The 18,270-nt window shown below is 45.7% G+C and overlaps 1 protein-coding gene across 8 annotated transcripts in view; it reads right to left on the bottom strand.

Annotated features, from left to right (window-relative positions):
- Positions 1-17,288, bottom strand: part of LOC107520095 (zinc finger protein 14-like) — a 38,882-nt gene extending 21,594 nt beyond the window's left edge. The window contains exons 1-6 of one of the 8 annotated variants that reach the window (XM_036234139.1): positions 17,065-17,250; positions 13,661-13,830; positions 13,036-13,147; positions 10,991-11,117; positions 9,770-9,950; positions 5,184-9,369 (exon numbers count right to left, since the gene is read on the bottom strand). In XM_036234139.1, coding sequence (XP_036090032.1) covers positions 7,386-9,369; positions 9,770-9,950; positions 10,991-11,024 — 2,199 coding nt within the window. In that variant the 5' untranslated portion in view covers positions 11,025-11,117; positions 13,036-13,147; positions 13,661-13,830; positions 17,065-17,250 and the 3' untranslated portion in view covers positions 5,184-7,385. Of the gene's footprint in view, positions 1-5,183; positions 9,370-9,769; positions 9,951-10,985; positions 11,118-13,035; positions 16,786-17,064 lie in introns of those variants that run through there. The other 7 variants (XM_036234140.1, XM_036234137.1, XM_036234138.1 and 4 more) reach the window with 7 other exon arrangements.
- Between the last annotated feature and the right edge of the window lie 982 nt (positions 17,289-18,270).

Raw genomic sequence — 18,270 nt, 5'->3', positions numbered from 1 at the left:
CTGCAGTTACACATGCGAATGCACACTGGGGAGAAACCCTGTGAATGTAAGGAATGTGGGAAATTCTTTAGGCATTCCAAATATTTGCAAGAACATCTGAAGGTACATAGAACTGAATACAAAGACTATGAGAGAGCCTCATTTCCCTGTGAGCTCTTTTAAATGCAAGCAATTACACTTGAGCAAAACATTGTGATAGAAAAAAATGCGATGACCAACAGATCTTAACTTTTTATCCACATGAAACTCAGTGAGGCAGAAATCTTCCTAGTGTTTGTTACAAATATAAACTTACCTTTTATGTGCCTCATTAGTAACTGTGATCCCACTCTATTTGTAGTTCACATTGCTGATATGAATACTTAAAATGTAAATATCTCCCATTTCTGTTATCTGTACTATATACATTTTGCTTAAATGATGACACAATTATGTCATACATTTCATTTCAGTGTCTCTTGGACTTTGGTCAATATGTTGTCTTTGTTCTTTACTTTCATGTGCTATTTGATATGTTACATAAAAGGTTGTTGGTTTCTCACTTTTACTATGTTTTTAGGAGATGCTCATAAAATGAGACCTGCATTTTTGAAATGTCTATTTCTGTTTACTGCTGCACATACCAGAGTTTTCCAATTCACTTTCCATCCTCCCCTTTGGTATTTAGTACTGAAAGAGGAATCTTTCACGTTGGTTGCCAGTGGATGCCACACCTGTGCTCTTCACAAAAGTTGGTAATTGTAGATAGGTTTTAAAGAAAAGTCTCATGTGGTTATGTTTATAATTTGGTCTTAGCTTACAGTCCTTGATTTTACTTGGACATTGGACATGATACATTGATGTAAAAACAGAGACCTTGTGACATGAAGATAAAATCTACTGTGCAGATGATTCCGTGAAGTGTTGTCATACTAGGTGAGGTGGGAGACTCTTTCATTGATTTTGTATTTATGATTCTGAGGTAAAGTTTATGAGAAGAAGTAGCATGTGAAGAAGTTATGACATTCCATTTTCTGGATCATCGGGAAACATCGATGCTTTGGACTCTAGTGAGCCAGAGTCGCAGTACATTTTTCTAACTTCTGCCTCTACCTATCTAGAACAGCTCCAACCAAACACATGGTTAATTTAAATTTTCTCTTAAGGAGCAGATTCCACGGACTCTTCTAGGGCCTCACCCATCATGAACTTTTTTTCTTTTTTCCGAATTCATGCCGGGTTTTGCATTTTCTGATCAATCTTTGTGGTTTATTAGGTCCTTGCAGCAACAGGCCCTTCTGTTTGATCACCTAAATATTTTAAATCAATAGACACCACCTTAGCCCACTGGACAAGAGGGTGTTTCTATTAACATAATTTTACTTTAATAGTTTATTTTCTAATGGGCTTGCTACGTGGGGTTTATAGTAGAGGTAAAACTTATATTCAATGTCATGTTTTCTTCCAAGTCTTGCCTATCATGGTCTTTAAAATCTGAGCCCTAACAAAATGGAGTTGATGGAGACCAGGCAAGATGGAGTTAGAAGCTAGATGTTATGCTGGACGTCTCACACGTACACATAAGTTACAATAAAATAGAGCAACCATCACTAGGAGTTGCCAGAGGTGTGGCATAACCGAAGTCCCACAGAGGGGAGACACCTTAGGTTACCTAGAGGATGCTCGGCAGAAAGGACATGTGAAACGGTCCAGTCCCATGGGAGTGTGTGGTGCTCGAGAATCGAGGAATATCTTTGCTGTAAAATGCCCTTTCTTACTGAGGAACAAAGGTCCTAGCCCCATACCAGGTTCCCCATCCTAGGGTTCCAGTGCCAGAGAGAGAAGTTCCCCAACCTTTGGCTGCAAAAACCAGTGGAGATTTTGGCTGAGTGAGGGCTCAGAGGGCTCCTGGAGTAGGAGACTTTTTTAAAGGACACCCACACAAACTTACTCACTGAGTTCCAACACTGGGGCAGCAGTTCGAGGAGTGCCAGCAACTTATGGGGGGGAACAGTTGCTGGGCTTCAGGGCGACGCCTGAGGGAAAATGTTCTCTTCCAAAGAAGTGCCAGTGATGTCCATTGTTGTTTGGTTGAGCCCTACTCCGTCCAGCATATGAATGCAGAAGTTCACCATAACTGAGTCTTCATCAGTCTGGATAACACTGGTTGCCCCACCCAGGTGATCCCCTGAGAATTCCCCCTTTCCAAAATGTGGTCCCAGCCAAACCGCTTCTAGTCATTTACTTCATACAAATGGCCTGTCTCCTCTTACGTTGCAGGATTTCCTAAAATCTATCATCGACTCAAAACCCAAACAAGCAGCAACTGGCTTCTACATGTCTCATGACTCTGGCTGAGCAAAAGCCAGCCTCGGTTCCAGGCTTAGCTTCTTGAGGAACCTATATGCCCAGCACAAGTGGCAGCCATCTGCAAATTGCTCAGTGACTTTAATCAGATGGCCTTGGAAGTGCACAGACTATGGCTGCCCTTGGTTTGCAGCTTTGCCCCTTGGGTGGGCATACCTTGTGGCTTGCTTCAACCAGCGATGGAACACCTGAGGAGGACACAGTCGTAGGGCAGGCTACGTAGGCACCAGGACCCTGCTAAAGAGAATCCTGCTTGTAGGCTCGGCCCTTCACCAGCCGATCCCCACACCAAATCAGCTTAGGGGTCAATTTCTTCCACTGAAGTACAAACAGCAACTAAGGCTCAACTACATCGATAAAACACACAGAATTCACACAAAGGACACAGCTTAAGCGCCTTGCTCAGGTGACCAGGGATGACTGCACCAGTAGGTTCACAGAACACTGACTACATGAAGCCACTGTACTAAGACCAGGTGACTTAGGAGCCCTAGTCCATAGAAACAAACACAGGGAGGCAGCCAAAACGGGGAGACACAAAAGCATGCCCCACAGGGCGGAACAACAAAGCTCCAGAAAAAAAAAAATGGAGACGAGCAATCCACCAGATGCAAAGTTCAAAACATCGGGTATAAGGAAGCTCAATGAACTTCAGGGAAGAGTAGATTAACTCAGAGAGAACTTTAACAAAGAAACAGAAAACAAAAATGGATAAAGAAATCTAGAAAAAAACAGGTATAATTAAAAATGCAGTGTCTGAAATGAAGAGTACATTAGAGGGAATCAACAGATTGACTGAAGCCAACAATTGAATCACTGATTTCCAGGATGGGGTAGCAAAGGCCAGTCAAAACAGCAGAAAGGAAAAAATATAAAAGAGTAGTTCTAAGATCTGTGGGACAACACCAAGCATATCTTAAAAGTATCAAAAAGTGAAGAGGGAGAACAAGGAATTGAAAACCTATTACAAGAAATAATGACAGAAAACTCCTCTACCCAGGTGAAGGAAGTAGACATGTGAGCCTGGATATTGCAGAATCTCAAACAAGATGAACCCAAAAAGGCCCACACCAGGACACATCATAATTAAAATGCAAAGTTCAATGCAAAGAAAGAATATTAAAAGCAGCAGAAAAACAGATAGTTACTTATAATGGAAAACCCATAAGGAATGCAATTAGAATGAATACTTTGGCTGGGTGGAGGGTCAGGGGAGGGAGCAACTGGGAGGGAACCATTTTACTATATAGATGTGTAACCAATGTGCGATATACTTGAAACTAATTTAAATAAATAAATTCTAAAAATATATATGGTGGCTGAATGGAAAGAAAACAAGACCCTTACATATGCTGCCTACAAGAGACACTTCAGATTAGAAGACACAAAATGAAAATAAAAAGATGGAAAACACATTTCGTGATGTACATGTGGAATCTAGTAACAAACAAACAAACAAACAAAATAGAAACGAACTCACAGCCTCTGGCCAGGAGACAATTTGGGAGTCTTGCCCGAGAGGCGATACCTGTGGCTGGTCAGTCTCAGCTGGGATTCTCCGCATGAGTCCCCCCCAAACAGAGGCAGAGCACAGGGTCCCGGCCTGGAGAAAAAGCCTACTTGTAGGGAAAGGAGTCGCCGGTAGTCCATCCTGGGGGACAGACACGACTTCCAAGTCGAGGGGGACCTATCACCAAGACACAGTAGCACAAACAGGTTGGGATAGTCCCAGCGTCCTCACCTAAGACAGTGTCTGACATGCCGATGACACTGTCACCGGGCATCGGGGAGGCAATCCTACTGAACACGCGGACTCCCCCAACAGTGGAGAGAAGTCCAAGGATGTGTCCTTATTCCAAAGGAGCCTGTTGGATAACGACCCTCCCTAGTCTCTGATGCAATACAGCCCTGGCCGCTTTTTGAGGCTTGCGAAGAGAATGCCAGCCGGCCACAGGCAAGGTTCCCAAATTGTTTCCCAGCTGGAGGCGTGTGAACCCAACACAAGACAGGCCAGGTCAAAGGTCACAGTTGGGGCTCAGGAAAAGTGACTGATCCAGAAGATGCTGAGTTGACAAGAAACCAATGGAACCTAGGATGCTTCTGATAAACTGTGGACTTCGGGTTTCTTTTACCTCCAGAAAGGGGTGGGAGGGGCTCTTCCTGTGGCCCTCATCCACAGCGGGGTTACTTCCTGATCAGCCTGGCTGTGAGGGACACCCAGCAGCGCTATCAGCCAAAGGCCCAGTGACAGAGGGAGCAGGCTACAACCAGAAGGAGTCAGAGAGACAAGCCCGTCACGGTTTTAAAACCAAAATGTTATCAGCTTGTATCTTGGTCTACTCTTAGGAGAAATGGTAAGTGGTCTGTCATTGCCTGTCCTGTAATCTGCTTAGAAAACAAAGATTCTATGTTGTATGGGTCTTTCTTTACTCAAGAAGACTGAGTCTTTTTTATTAAAAGAACTAAGTGTTTTTACAATTATAATTTTAAGTACATGCTAAATTTCATGAGATGCACTGTCAAATAAAAGTGATGTGAAACTCTTTTTTGGGTATATTTACATTAAGTTTCTTAAAATGTGTTATGTCCTGGTACCAGACATAATTCTAAAACGGATGTTAAAGAAATTTCAAAATTTCCATCTCAATTGCATTATAATGACCTGTCATCAGACCTCATTTGTAGATAGTTGTTTTACTCTGAGGCTTAGACAAAATATGTTCTTGCAGAAGTGCTTATCTTTGAGGAGATTCGTGGAGGCATTGACAAGTACAGGTTTCCGATGATTAGGAGCTATTTGTCTTCATGTGGCAAAAGAGAGAGTCCTCACAATTTTTTTAGTTTAAATAAATTTAATGATTATAAAGGGTATTCAAGTAGTAGCAAAGAGATGCGTTTTCCAATTGACATAAACTTGCTTCACACCTTGTGGTTTCGATTTGATGGGAGAAGACAGCTTTAGAAATCATTTGTTCTCATTCTGCACACCCCTCACGGACCCCACCTATCCCCCAGATAACCAGAAACGTCCAAGGCAGGAGAAGAAAATGGCGAGGAACTGACTGGGAGTCACTAGGCTGGTTCCTCTGGCAGGTTAGAGATAATATGCTCACCTCTGGGATGGTTCAGCTCCTGAGTGCTCAGGTGGAATGACTCCCAGGCTCCTCTTTCATAAATCCAGACTCAGGGCTGGCAGAGGGGACCTCAGAGCTGTACTCATACCAGAGGGAGTGACTCATGACCCTCACCTCACCTCAGACCAATCAGCTCCCAGCAGGACCCAAACCTCTAACTCAGTGTCCCGACCTCTCCCTATAGGATCCGTAGCTGATGAGCCAGTTAGGGGCTGGGCTTTCATCCTTGAGCTCCCCGCCCTCCACTTTGGTCTATTCAATATTAAACCACTTCTTTTCTCCACTGCAGTCTCCTGCTCGTGCACTTAATTTTGCTGCCCTGAAAAGTGAGATGAATTCAAGTATTGGGGTTTGGTGAGAGAGGAGTGGGACAATAATAAACTTTCCAAGTGTTGCGGCAAAGCTTCCTGAACAGCTTCACAGTGTGGCCTGGGGAAGCGGCCCCAGAGGTATCCTGATCTTGCCAATATCAGTAAAAGAAACTCAGTACACTGATGTCATGTCAAGGCTTGTCTCTGCCATAGGACACTGCGGGCATTGGCGGAACACCTGGCAGGGAGAAGATGGGCTGTGAACCAACAGAATATTCAAATCTCATGATACTGTCGGCTCTAAAATCTTTCCACAGTTACTAACTTCTGCAAAGAACACATATGTGGTTGTCACTAGCAACAAATGGGAGAGACAGGTCTGTCAGCTATAAAGTCTGAAAGGGAGCCTAGAAATCCAGTCAGAATTCTCTAGTATCTGCAGCAGTGGGACAGAACAGTAACTTCGACAATATACGGCTCATGTAAGGTTCACATATTAGAAATGTAACAAAAGTGAGAATGAAACAAACTTTTATCTAAAAGTACATCAACTTCCACATAAAAACATGAACAAAGAAAACCCCACTTATCAGAGTCCAAAAGAAACTCTAGTAGAAATTAGGCAAGTTTTCTGTGATTGAACAGTTACAGATATCCTTGGTAGGACATACTCAAACATAATGAATGTAGTAGAGATGGAAGACATGAAGGACATATATACGGAGTTCAGATCAGCAATATGAGCTAAAAACACACGGGATACCTATCAACGATGAGGCACTTACAAAGGCAAATTTTATTTGTAACATTAGATTTGTCTTGCTGAGTTTCCATGCGCAAATATAAGGGAAATGCTGAAGGGCAGCTCACGTTCTTTCCAGGTATAAAGTATTTCTCCAGTGTGATTGCTCACATTGATCATAAGATTTTAAGGGTGAAAAGGCTCTTCCACGGGACTTGTATTCAGAATTGCACCATCAAATGATCTTGCAGAGATGTGGAGAACGCGAAGGCTTTCCCTCGATGCTGACATTCGCAGGATTTCAGTGCGTATTCTCGCATTTGACTGAAGGTGGTCTTGCTGCATGAATGCCTTTTCATAATGCTCACATTCAGGAGGTTTCTCCCCAGTGTGGTATTTTCACATGTGACTGAAGATGACCTCGTCGCCCACAGATTTTCCACACCATTCACGATCATAGGGTTTCTTTCCAGTATGTGCACTTGGATGTTTATAGAGAACTGACATATGGTTAAAGGCTTTCCCACAGTGCTCACATATGTTAGGGTTCTCTCAAGCGTGTGCTTTGGCATGTGGAGGGTGGAATTATTCATGAAGACTTCCCACACTCCTTATGTACATATGGTTTCTCCCCGATGTGTATTTTTACACGTGACTTCAGGGAGAAGACGCCTGTATTTTTTCGAACACTGCTCACATTTGTAGGGTTTATCTCCTGAGTGTGTTCTCACATACTTTTGTAAGAATAAAGATAAAAACCTTTCCCACACTCCTTATATTGACGGGGTCTAAACCCCTTGTGGGATATCACATGACCTTGTAAAGAGAAAAATTAAAAAACCCTTACCTACGCTAACTACATATATGTGGTTTGTCTCCAGCGTGTATTTTTTTTTCATGTAACTTGAGAGATGCTCGACGACTATAGGCTTTCTTACACCGCTCACATTTGTAGGGTTTGTCTCCTGAGTGCGTTATCACATGCCTTCGTAAAGTGGAGGATAGACAAAAACCTTTCCCACACTCCTTACATTGATAGGGTCTCTCCCCTGTGTGTGTTCTCACATGGCCTCGTAAAGAGGACAAAGAGGAAAAGACTTTCCCACACTCCTTACATTTATAGAATTTCTCCCCAGTGTGTATTCTTACATGTGACTGAAGGGAGAATCGCTGAGTGAAGGTTTCCCCGCACTGGTCACATTCATAGCATTTCTTTTCGGTATGTAAATTTGCATGTCTTCGAAGGGTGGACTGATGGCGGAAGGCTTTCCCACACTCCTTACATTCATAGGGTTTGTCCATAGTGTGTATTCTCACGTGTGACTGAAGGGAGTATCTCTGATAGAAAGCTTTCCCGCACCATTCACATTCATAGGGTTTCTTTCCAGTATGAGCACTTGTGTGTTTATAGAGAATCGATTTACGGGTAAAGGCTTTTCCACAGTGCTCGCATACATAAGGTTTCTCTCCAGAATGTGCTTTGGCATGAGCATGAAGAGTGGAATTATGCATGAAGGCTTTCCCACACTCCTTACATTCATATGGTTTCTCCCCAGTGTGTTTTTCTACATGTGACTTAAGGGAGACTCGGTGGCTATAAGCTTTCCCGCACTGCTCGCATCTGTAGGGTTTCTCCCCAGTGTGCGTTCTCGCATGTGTCTGCAGGTAGTGCCGTCCCCCAAAGGCTTTCCCACACTGCTCACATTCATAGGGCTTCTCCCCAGTGTGTGTTCTCACATGTATCTGAAGGTAGCGTCGCCACAGAAAGGTTTTTCCACAGTGTTCACATTCATATGGTTTCTCCCCAGTGTGTGTTCTCACATGTATGTGAAGGTAGCGACGCCACAGAAAGGTTTTTCCACACTGTTCACATTCATAGGGTTTCTTCCCAGTATGCGCGACTGCATGTGTATGGAGAGTAGAATAATGCCTGAAGGTTTTCCCACACTCCTTACATACATAGGGTTTCTCCCCACTGTGTATTTTTTTCTCATGTGATTTAAGGTAGTATGGATGACTGAACGCTTTCCCACACTGCTCACATCTGTAGGGTTTGTCTCGGGAGTGTGTACTCACATGCCTTCGTAAAGAGGAGGATACATTAAAACCTTTCCCACACTCCTTACATTTATAGGGTCTCTCCCCTGTGTGCGTTCTCACATGACATCGTAAAGTGGACAAAGTAGAAAAACCTTTCCCACACTCCTTACACACATAGGGTTTCTCTCCAGTGTGTGTTCTCGCATGTGACCGAAGCCATTCTCGCTGCCTGAAGGCTTTCCCACACTGGTCACATATATAGGGTTTCTTTCCAGTATGTGAAGTTACATGTCTCCAAAGGGAAGCATAATGGTGAAAGACTTTGCCACACTCCTTACATTCGTAGGGTTTTTCCACAGTATGTCTTCTCACATGATACCGAAGGTAGTATCTCTGACGGAAGGCTTTCCCACACTGCTCACATTTGTAAGGTCTCTCGCCAGTGTGGATTCTAACGTGGACTTGAAGTTGGGATGGACAAGAAAAGGATTTTCCACATTCCTTACACACATATGGCTTGTCTCCCATGCCTGTGATCACATGTTCTTGCAGGGATGAAGGAAACCTCAAGACTCTGCCACTTTCTTCACATGAATTAGGTGTGCATCCTGTTTGAGATTTATCCCGATTCTGAAAAGATGAACACTGCATGGGGACTTTTCCAGACGTGGTACTTTCACAAGCATTAACTTTGTTCACATGTTTCTCATGCAGGGGATGACCTGTAACCGCATTCAAGGTGTCTCCACACTGACTACTTTTATTAGTTTCACAGAGGTTCTCCAGTAAATGACTTCTGTTAAAAATATGAAATACAGAATTACAAGTCAATAATCATAAGTGATTTATTACTGACTGATGAATAATGTAAATAATTATTTTAAATACATATTTGCCATTTCCAACAAACGAGTATGTTTGTGGAAACCTCTGCATTGTGACATCCCGGAAAAATCATAGTGCTCCTGCTGGGGGCACAAAGAGGGACAAAAGAGACGAGGTTTCCTACATATGTTTCCTCATCATTATTTCCAACTGAATTCTGAACAGAAGCTCAATATCAACAGGAAAATGTCTTGAGAAAATTCTCTGGGTACACAGTTGTTTAGCAAAATTTATATACATTTGAAAAATTGTTTAAACTTCATTTAAAACTTTGGAGATATCCCCCTTGCTCCTGTGGGAGTGCCACTCACCGACACAGCGTCTCCTGGGTGAGAGTCTGATCTCCATTGCTATTAAGTGACTGGTTTTCACCCCAAATTGACCAAGAATCATTTCTTGTAAGTCTTACTGTTTTTTCTTTATTGGTTATGTTATTGTCCAAAATTTTCCTCTGAGAAAATGATCCAAAGGTTTTAACTTCAGTATAACAACCTGCAAATGTCAATGCATAACTTAATTTCATGGGAATAGAATGGTAGAGAAGAAAAAAACAACAACAATCTCTCTGTATTTATATGCTGATCCAAAATGTAAATAAATTTTATTAAGATGAAATGACAATCGAGCAAAAACAAACAAACAAAAGAACTGAGGATATTCTGTGTTTGGGACTGTGGGAAAAGTAAGTTAAATGAGTCAAAATGGTAACCTGTTCACTAAAAAATATTTTTAAAACACGCAGACCGATATTTAGATAAATTTAATTGAAAATGCTGAGTAGGAAAAAACTGGCCCATGCCTAAAACATCTCTTCACAAGAGGAGATACAGAAAGTCTTTCCAAGTCATTTAAAATATATGAAAAGTCCAACAGAAAAGATAGGTACGTGACAAATATTTCTTTTCTAAAACACGAGTAGTAATATTTTTGACGATCTTATGCAAATACCATTCTGTTATCTAGAAAATATTGTTTTCTGGGTTGTTTCCTTCATGGTGTCACAGACACAGAGGTTTTAGATGAAGCAGTACTCACGGTCCCCAGCTCCCGCCGGAACATCAAATGGAACATAACTGCTGCCCTGCTCCTTCACAAAGCTGATTACGGGAGAATGCAGGGCAATGAACATTTAATGAATGATAAGACACTATGACCTTCAAAAGCAGTGACGCTGGGTGAGTGTGAGTTTAAATGCAGCAAGATCACCATGTCAAATATGAATTAACCAGTGTGTAACATTCCGAAAGGCAAAACTATAAAGCTGCTCTCAAGAACCCGAAGTGACACTGGGTGATGCTCACATGTAAAATGAGGGACCTCAGCCTCGATCAACGGAATAAACAAACAGGTTAATATATGAAACTGTTTGCATGAAAAAGCCATTTGATTCTAGGCACCATCCATGTTTTAAACTACAGCTGTCTTTTCTTCAATATATTTTCATCATTTACCTCAAGAATAAATAAACATTGCAAAATATTTCTTATAATGTCTTCTCTGAAATCTAAGCCAAGGGAAGAAGCCGACCTTACCCACGAAGCCCAGGTTCCGGCAAGTCTCCAGCATGACATCTCGGTAGAGCCTCCTCTGAGAATGATCCAGCAAAGCCCACTCTTCCCGTGTGAAGTTCACAGCCACGTCGGCAAAGACCACCACATCCTGAAATATCCCACATATTCTGATTCAACAAGACACTTCTTCACCAATATATGTAAGAGAAAGGGAGAGGGTAACAGGGACCAGGACTCAATTACTAGGACATCTGAGCTCATTTTCACATGGAAAATGATAATAAACAGGAAAACCAAATGCTGTATACTCAGAGATGGTAAAGCGTGGAAATCTGAATAATAGTGTGAAAACTACAACAGATACACACTTGTCCACGCATTATGATAAAAAAGATTCTACTGGAAATAGACGGAGTCAAAATTGTCATCTGGAAAACAAAAATAGATACTTGGCTTACTCAAAGTTTGCCTCTTTTCCAACTACAAACCTGGAACCGGAATGTCAAGATATGAACACTCAGACATCTAGGCAGCTTCGTCAAAACAACTCTCGCCTTGGGAGTCATCAGCATCAAGGAGCCTGGTCTAGTCCCCTCATATCCTACACAGGCAGAGACCCCACCCCTCCCAGGAGGAGGCGGACACTGTGGGAATTGACACAGACCAAGGCCGAGGCCTGGCACAGCTGCAGATAAAAGATGTGCCTGATCCTGGAAAAATCTATCGAACTAACAAGGTGTCTCATACAAACAACGAAGAGCCTAATCCACAGAAACCCTCAAAACCATTCACGCTTTCAACAGCAGTCAAACTCAAGGGGCCTTCCCTGACTCTGACCATCGGAGACTCACAAGTTTGCACAATACATGCTAAATTCCACTGATGCTCTGGATGATGCCAAACTACCCTTCAAGAAGCAGCCTCATGCATTCTGTTCGCTAACCACCCCCTTGGCCCTTCTGCCGTGAAGACACCCCGTCGTGGCATGCAGCGACTCTCTAGCACCTCAGTATAATGAGCTGTGTTCCTGAGTCTTCCTGTGTTCCCTTGTGACAATGCCAATAACGGCCATCCCCTCAAGGCACACAGGACAAGGGCAGGCTCGTACTTTCCCAACGAGCACAACGGGGTCATCCCTCCAAATCTCCAGAGTCAGCTTCCAAGGAGCACAGGAGGCCTACGAACCATACCCCTAAGAGGAACGTCCCCTGCACATGCGGAAGGGTAAACTACCCGTGTAGTTTTCCTTTTGAGACCATGAGTTTCTTGGTTCTGATATGAAAATGTAAGACTCCTGTGGAAAACGTCAAGGACGGACTCTCCTCCGCCACTGGTGGAATCCCGCTGTGGGGTCGTGACCCACATCTCCCGTGCTGTGACCGCTCGGTGCAGCCATGGCGAGCCTCATGACTGTCAGTGTTTCCATGAACAACGGTCTTATTCCTTGGTGAACCGATAACACTGGAGAGTAAAGTCCATCTGACAATGGTTGGAACTGCTCGGGTACAAGCTTCCTCTCTGCAAAGGTGGTACAGGTACCATTACAGACCATGTCCTCTCTCCACGTCCTCTCTCCAGTCCCTGAGATGCGTGTCCCTCACATAGCACCTGAGACCCAGGTCCATGGAAAATACAACACCTGCACCACGCACACGGCCAGAGAAGCATCTATGAAGGCCACCTGACAGAGAGAAACCAAGCTTTGTCCCCTGGGAGCAAAGCAACAGGACTGTAAGCCAGTCGGTGAAAGAGAACAGCACTGCCCATTTCTTCACCAGTGAAACAACACAAGGGACCATCACTGGGCAGGAGCATTATCAGTCAATTCCCATCCACCGGGGGAACAAACGCCCTGTGGATATCAGCAAGATTACCAGCAACAAAGAGAAAGACAGACATGGGCCTGTCCGGTATCGGCTTTCTATTAAAAAACTCTATGAAATGCTTGAAAACAAACATTTAAAGACAGCATTTCCAGAAATTAGCAGAGTTTACTCAAGGCCCTTCTACCTAACTAAAGCTGTGTCTCCCACCTCATTCCCACCACGCCGGAGAGCCCGCCTCACCTAGAAGACCGCCTGTGCCAGCTGCCCACGGACAACGAGGGAAGATGTACATCAGCGCCCCTCCCACTGCTGACCTGCAGGAGCGCGACTCCCGGGGTCTGGCTGGCGACCCCTGTCAGGTTTCAGTATTAGGATAAATAAGTCATTTTTATTTTAAAAAGATAATAGCCACATAAAAGTTAAGAGAAAACACACCAGGAAATAATTTCAAAAGGTACATTTATTTATACTATTACCCCAGAACACATGGGAGAATTTTCACAATTACAATAATAAGTTATTTCCTAGAATATATTAACATGTCCTCTCAATTAATGAAATATATAAAAAAACCCACACGTCAGTATGTACATAATATTTTTGAAAAATCTAAATAAGTTTCCTAAGAAACGATGAATAAAAGTCAATTTGAAAAAAAGTACACATTGTTTGAAACACATTTAAAAATGAAAGAAACACTTACTAATCACATCTAAAAACTGAACATAATTAAACATACTGGGTTTATCCATTAGAGAGCTTTGAAGACTCTCCATCCTTAAACAGGACATGACTGTGTAAACATATTCACAGCAGCATGAATCATAATAACGAAAATGTAAAAACAACTCAAAAGTCTCTTAACTGAATTCGATCATCAGAACGGGACATTCACACATGGAATAGTACAGGGCAGCGAGAGGAAAGGGGCAGCGATCGACGGCGCGAGCTTGGTGGACCGTAAGGCCGTGAGCGGGCTTCACACGGCACCGGGCAGAGCATGGAATCATTTGTGCGAGACGAGAAGAAGCGAATCTATAGAAACAGGAAGTAGATGAATAAATTGCCAGGACTCAGGCATGTGGAGGTGGGGTAGATGCAGGGTGACTGCCAGCAGATGCAAGTTTTCTTTTGGGGTGATAAAAACATTTCAAAATTACAATATGGGCATGCCTACGCAATCCTGTAAACATACCAGGTACCATTGAATTTGATACTTTAAATAGGTAAACATTATGATATGTAAATTATATCTCAATTAAAGAGGTCCTTAAAATTCATAGACAAGCAAAAATATGTCCTTCTTAAACTAATGGCATCTAAGTTGAAATGCAAAAGAATATGAGTGAATAAAAGAAAGTGTGACAAAGGAAAAAATTTCAGATGATTCAGACATTGAGCACATCGAGGAGATATTACAAACTGCTGGAGGAAGATATTTTTCAGATTGGCTGTAATAGGATAAATGTATAGACATCAGTACACTTGGCTGAGAAGACGCAAGTGAGCAGATCTGAGAATGTCCACAGTCACTACAGACGCAAAAGCGGTCAATCAAATACCCGCACACTCTAAACGCAAGTCAAACGGTTCCTTGGCCAGATAACAAATACTCAAAACTCAGTGGATTCTAATTATAGAAAAAAAATCGCAGAGTATTACCAAGACCAGAAAGGAACAATTCCAAAATATTCAAAGAAAAAAAATTCATAAATACAACAGCAAAAGGGTTTTTTAAATGGAAATCCAACACATAAATGTAGTCACAACCACATTGATTTCATTCCGGAAAAAAGAGACGGATTAAATATTGTTCACTGAAGACATTTTATTCTATTCATGCGGGGAAAAAACACAATCCACAGGTGGTGAGGACGCGCCTGTCTCACGTCACTCTTCACTCAGGACAGTACAACAAAAAGACGAGCCAGGGACACGCACAATCAGAAGGAAACGGCATCTACATGAAACCCAGGCCAGCGAAACGCCGCAACTGCGCCCTCTGCGGGCGGGAACGAGCTGGTGCGGACCCGCGCGGACGAAGCCCAAGCCCGCGAAGGCCCAGCCAGCGCCGCCGCGCAACACTAGAACGTGGGAAAACGTTTACGAGGGAAACGACTGAGCTTCCTTAGTGCCACCCGATAAGACTTGGCATTCAGAAGGCCCCAAACCCCGCAATGAGTAAACCTGCCACTGATCACGGCAAGGGTGCTGATCACAGCACAACGTTCAAAAATCAACTTCGGCTCCATGTCCAGCGACGTTTTGAAAGAAACTGGTTAGTCTCCTCCCCAGGTGCCCAGGGCCCACACCTGCCTTGGTCGCCGACTGGACTGTCAAGGACGCGATGAGAGCCAAGGACCCAAAGATGGACCTGGAAGCACTGTGCTTTATTTCTAGAGGAGATTAAAGTTTATGGGAATTTCCAAGTTTCCTTTCAACGCAAGGTGAAAATGGGGATCCCAAAGTTGCCTTAATAGAAATTTCTATCCTCTCCAGGACACAGAAGAGCAGAGCGACTGGTGTGCGCAGCTCACGTCCTCAGCCGGCCTCCCACAGCGCACAGGGGACGCCGAGTCAGAGGTCACAGCCCATGCGCGTGGGGGCCGTGAACTCCCTGCTCACAGGTAGCCAAGGTGACCCCTATCAGGGAAGGGAATGAAGGGACCCTAAACCTTAGAGGACAAAACTCTGGATCCCCCACACAGCCCGCTCCCTCCTCAGGGAGGGACCCTCTCCTCCAGGACCTCGGTGCTCACCAAGGAGGAAACACTCAGCTGGAATCAGTTTCTTTCTGACCCCAGGTAACTCTCAAATTCATCAATTTCTCTCCGAGTAAAAGCGAAAGATTCACTCCCTAAGTCTGACCTTCGCAGATTCACTCCGTTTACACAAATCACTCTAAACACCACCAACTCTGTGGACGATGTCAAACCAACCGTCACGGGTCACAATTCACTAGAACCAAGACCTGAGAAACACACGACTGTCAGTGAGGAGAAGCGATGAGGCAAAAAGGACTGTCCCCACGTTACAGCTGCCGAAAGCTGAGCCCGGAATGATGGAAAGCTCCCAGTGCTGAACTGGACACACGACGCTGCTCTCAGCGGTCACGCGACAATGCTGAATCCTGCTGAGCCCTGTGCCCCCGGAGTCCTTGACAGAGGTGAGCGGAACCTGCCCCCACCCTTTTGCTGGTGCAGGAACACCCCCTTCATCATCCAACTGAGAAAAGAATCTCCGAGAGCCCCCATGTTACCTACGACGAGGCCAGAGGCAGACAGCCCACACCCTCATTCTGAGTCCTAAATGATTAGCCGTGTCGTTCGTCCAAGCAGAGCAAATGCGTGTTGCCCAGACGAGGCTGAGCATCTCTCCCAGACTCACAACCTTGACCTTGGTCTGCGCTCAGCCTGAGCCCCCAGACAGCCCTCCTAAGGACAGGCTGGCCCCGGGACCTGCCATCCCGGCCACACCTGGTCCTTCCTCCTTTTGTTCACGCCTCTCTACAAAAGTAAAACTCAAAAAACCCAACTCTGGAGACGCTTGCAGATCATACGGTCACAGCGCTGTCCCCACTGCACAGCCCCTGCCCCCAGGGCACGGTCCCCTCCCCCACCCCGATGAACATCTCTACTTACAGCCTGGATTTTTCATATTCCGTAGGCCGGACCAAGGCTTGACAATCACCCGTTTCTTGTCCAAACTTTACCCCGCTCCTGTCCTCCCCACAGGCCTGCGCGTGGCCCCCGCCCCTCTGCACGGGCGCCGACACGCAGACGAGGCCGCGCCGATCTGAGCAGAGGGCGCTGAGCACGCGGGGACGGTCCCGCCACCGCGCCTGCTGCTCGCCCCCACACGCACACTCTCGGGCCGCTTGTCTGATCCGGGACGCGCGCGCCTGTGTCCGACCCCAGCACCGCCCCTGCTGCTCCCATCCTCGGGTTCAGGTCTCTTTACGCAAGTCCTGACTTTGATCTTGTCTGTCAGGTCCAGGGCGCTCCCCTCACCTGGCGTCCACCCCGCCCGAAGCCCCTGACGCCTGCCGTGGTGGTCGTCTCGTCCCCTGCTGTCCCCGCTCGGCCAAGGACACGGGTCGGGCCTCCGGGACCCCGACGCCGGGCAGGGACAGGACGCCGGGCCCCCACCCCGCGGCCGAGGGCGAAGACGCGCGGAGCCCGGGCCGCGCGCCGCCTCCGGGCGGTCCTGGGCGGTTCGAGCCCGCCCGCCCGGCCTCTGCCCCCCTCGCGCTCCCCGCCCCGCACTCACCATCGCGCCTCCGCGCCCCGGGCTCTCCCGGCGTCCTCCTCACGGCTCCGCAGCCGGGGTCGGTGAGTGACGGCGTCAGGACGCCGCGGGCCGCTCCCCGCAGGCGCACTGAGTCCTCGGCGCGGCGCACGCGCGGGGCTTTGATCTCCCGCACCTGTTCAGACGCGGCTTCGGGAACCCGCGCCCTGAATGGACGGATTTCCAGGAGCTCCCGAACCAGGGCCTCTGATTGGACAGCACCCCGTCACACCACCCCGTCCTGAGCCCTTCATCCGGTTCCCTGACTGGGAAGTGCCTCGGCCCCGCCCCTGCGGTCCCGATGAGGCTCCGGCCCCGCCCCCGTCTTTCCTCATTGGACAGAGCGAGCCTGAGTGATGGGCCGGGGCGGAGGTCGCGGGGCGAAACCCGGAGAGGTGGGACAGTTTCTTTCCAGCATGCTCTGTAAGCCTCAGACCTTTCCTTACTAATCATTAATCCCAAGGCAGCCGGAAACAGTGGCCAGGCCTTGACTGAGGGTCACATGTATGGGTAAAGATAACATCATGGTCCAAGTCATGTTCCAGCTCCTGAGCCCTTCGGTGGGCGACCCCTGGCCACATCCCCATGAAAGCAGACTGAGGAATGCCAAAGCTGAGCTCAGGACCTGAAATTATGATTTACTGCCTTTACTTCACTCTTGACCAATCTGCAAGACTCACGACCCCAAACCCCTTATTTATGATGTCTTGTGATTTTTGCTCTATAAAACCCTTTGTCTGTAAAGCATTGAGGAATTTGGGTTTTTCAGCATTAGATTCCAATTCCCCTGGGTGGTACCATTCATCATAAAATAGCCAATCTCTCTCCTCTGCAATTCTGAATTAAGTGTTTGGCTCTGCTAGCCAGGTGGACAAACTCCGTTTGGTAACATTCAACCATTGAAGTAGTTTGGGATGTATCCACCTTTTGTCCATTTTGAACAGTGCTACCAGGAACATTCGTGTAACATATTTGAGTACCTGTTTCAGTATAGGGGGGAGGGAAATAGTAGCCTCATATTGTAATTCTATGTTTAACTTTTTGAGAACCCACAAAGCTCTCTTCTGTAGTGGCTGCTGCACCAGTTCTCCTTCCCATGAGCAGTGGACATGGGTTCTAATTTCTCCACATCCTCAATACTTTTTCCTGCCTTGTTTCATTTTAGACATCCTAATGGGTAGAAGTGGA

Source organism: Rousettus aegyptiacus, unplaced genomic scaffold (genome assembly GCF_014176215.1).
Source record: "Rousettus aegyptiacus isolate mRouAeg1 unplaced genomic scaffold, mRouAeg1.p scaffold_m13_p_16, whole genome shotgun sequence".
Lineage (NCBI taxonomy): Eukaryota > Metazoa > Chordata > Mammalia > Chiroptera > Pteropodidae > Rousettus > Rousettus aegyptiacus.
This window is presented reverse-complemented; position numbering and strand designations above follow the sequence as displayed.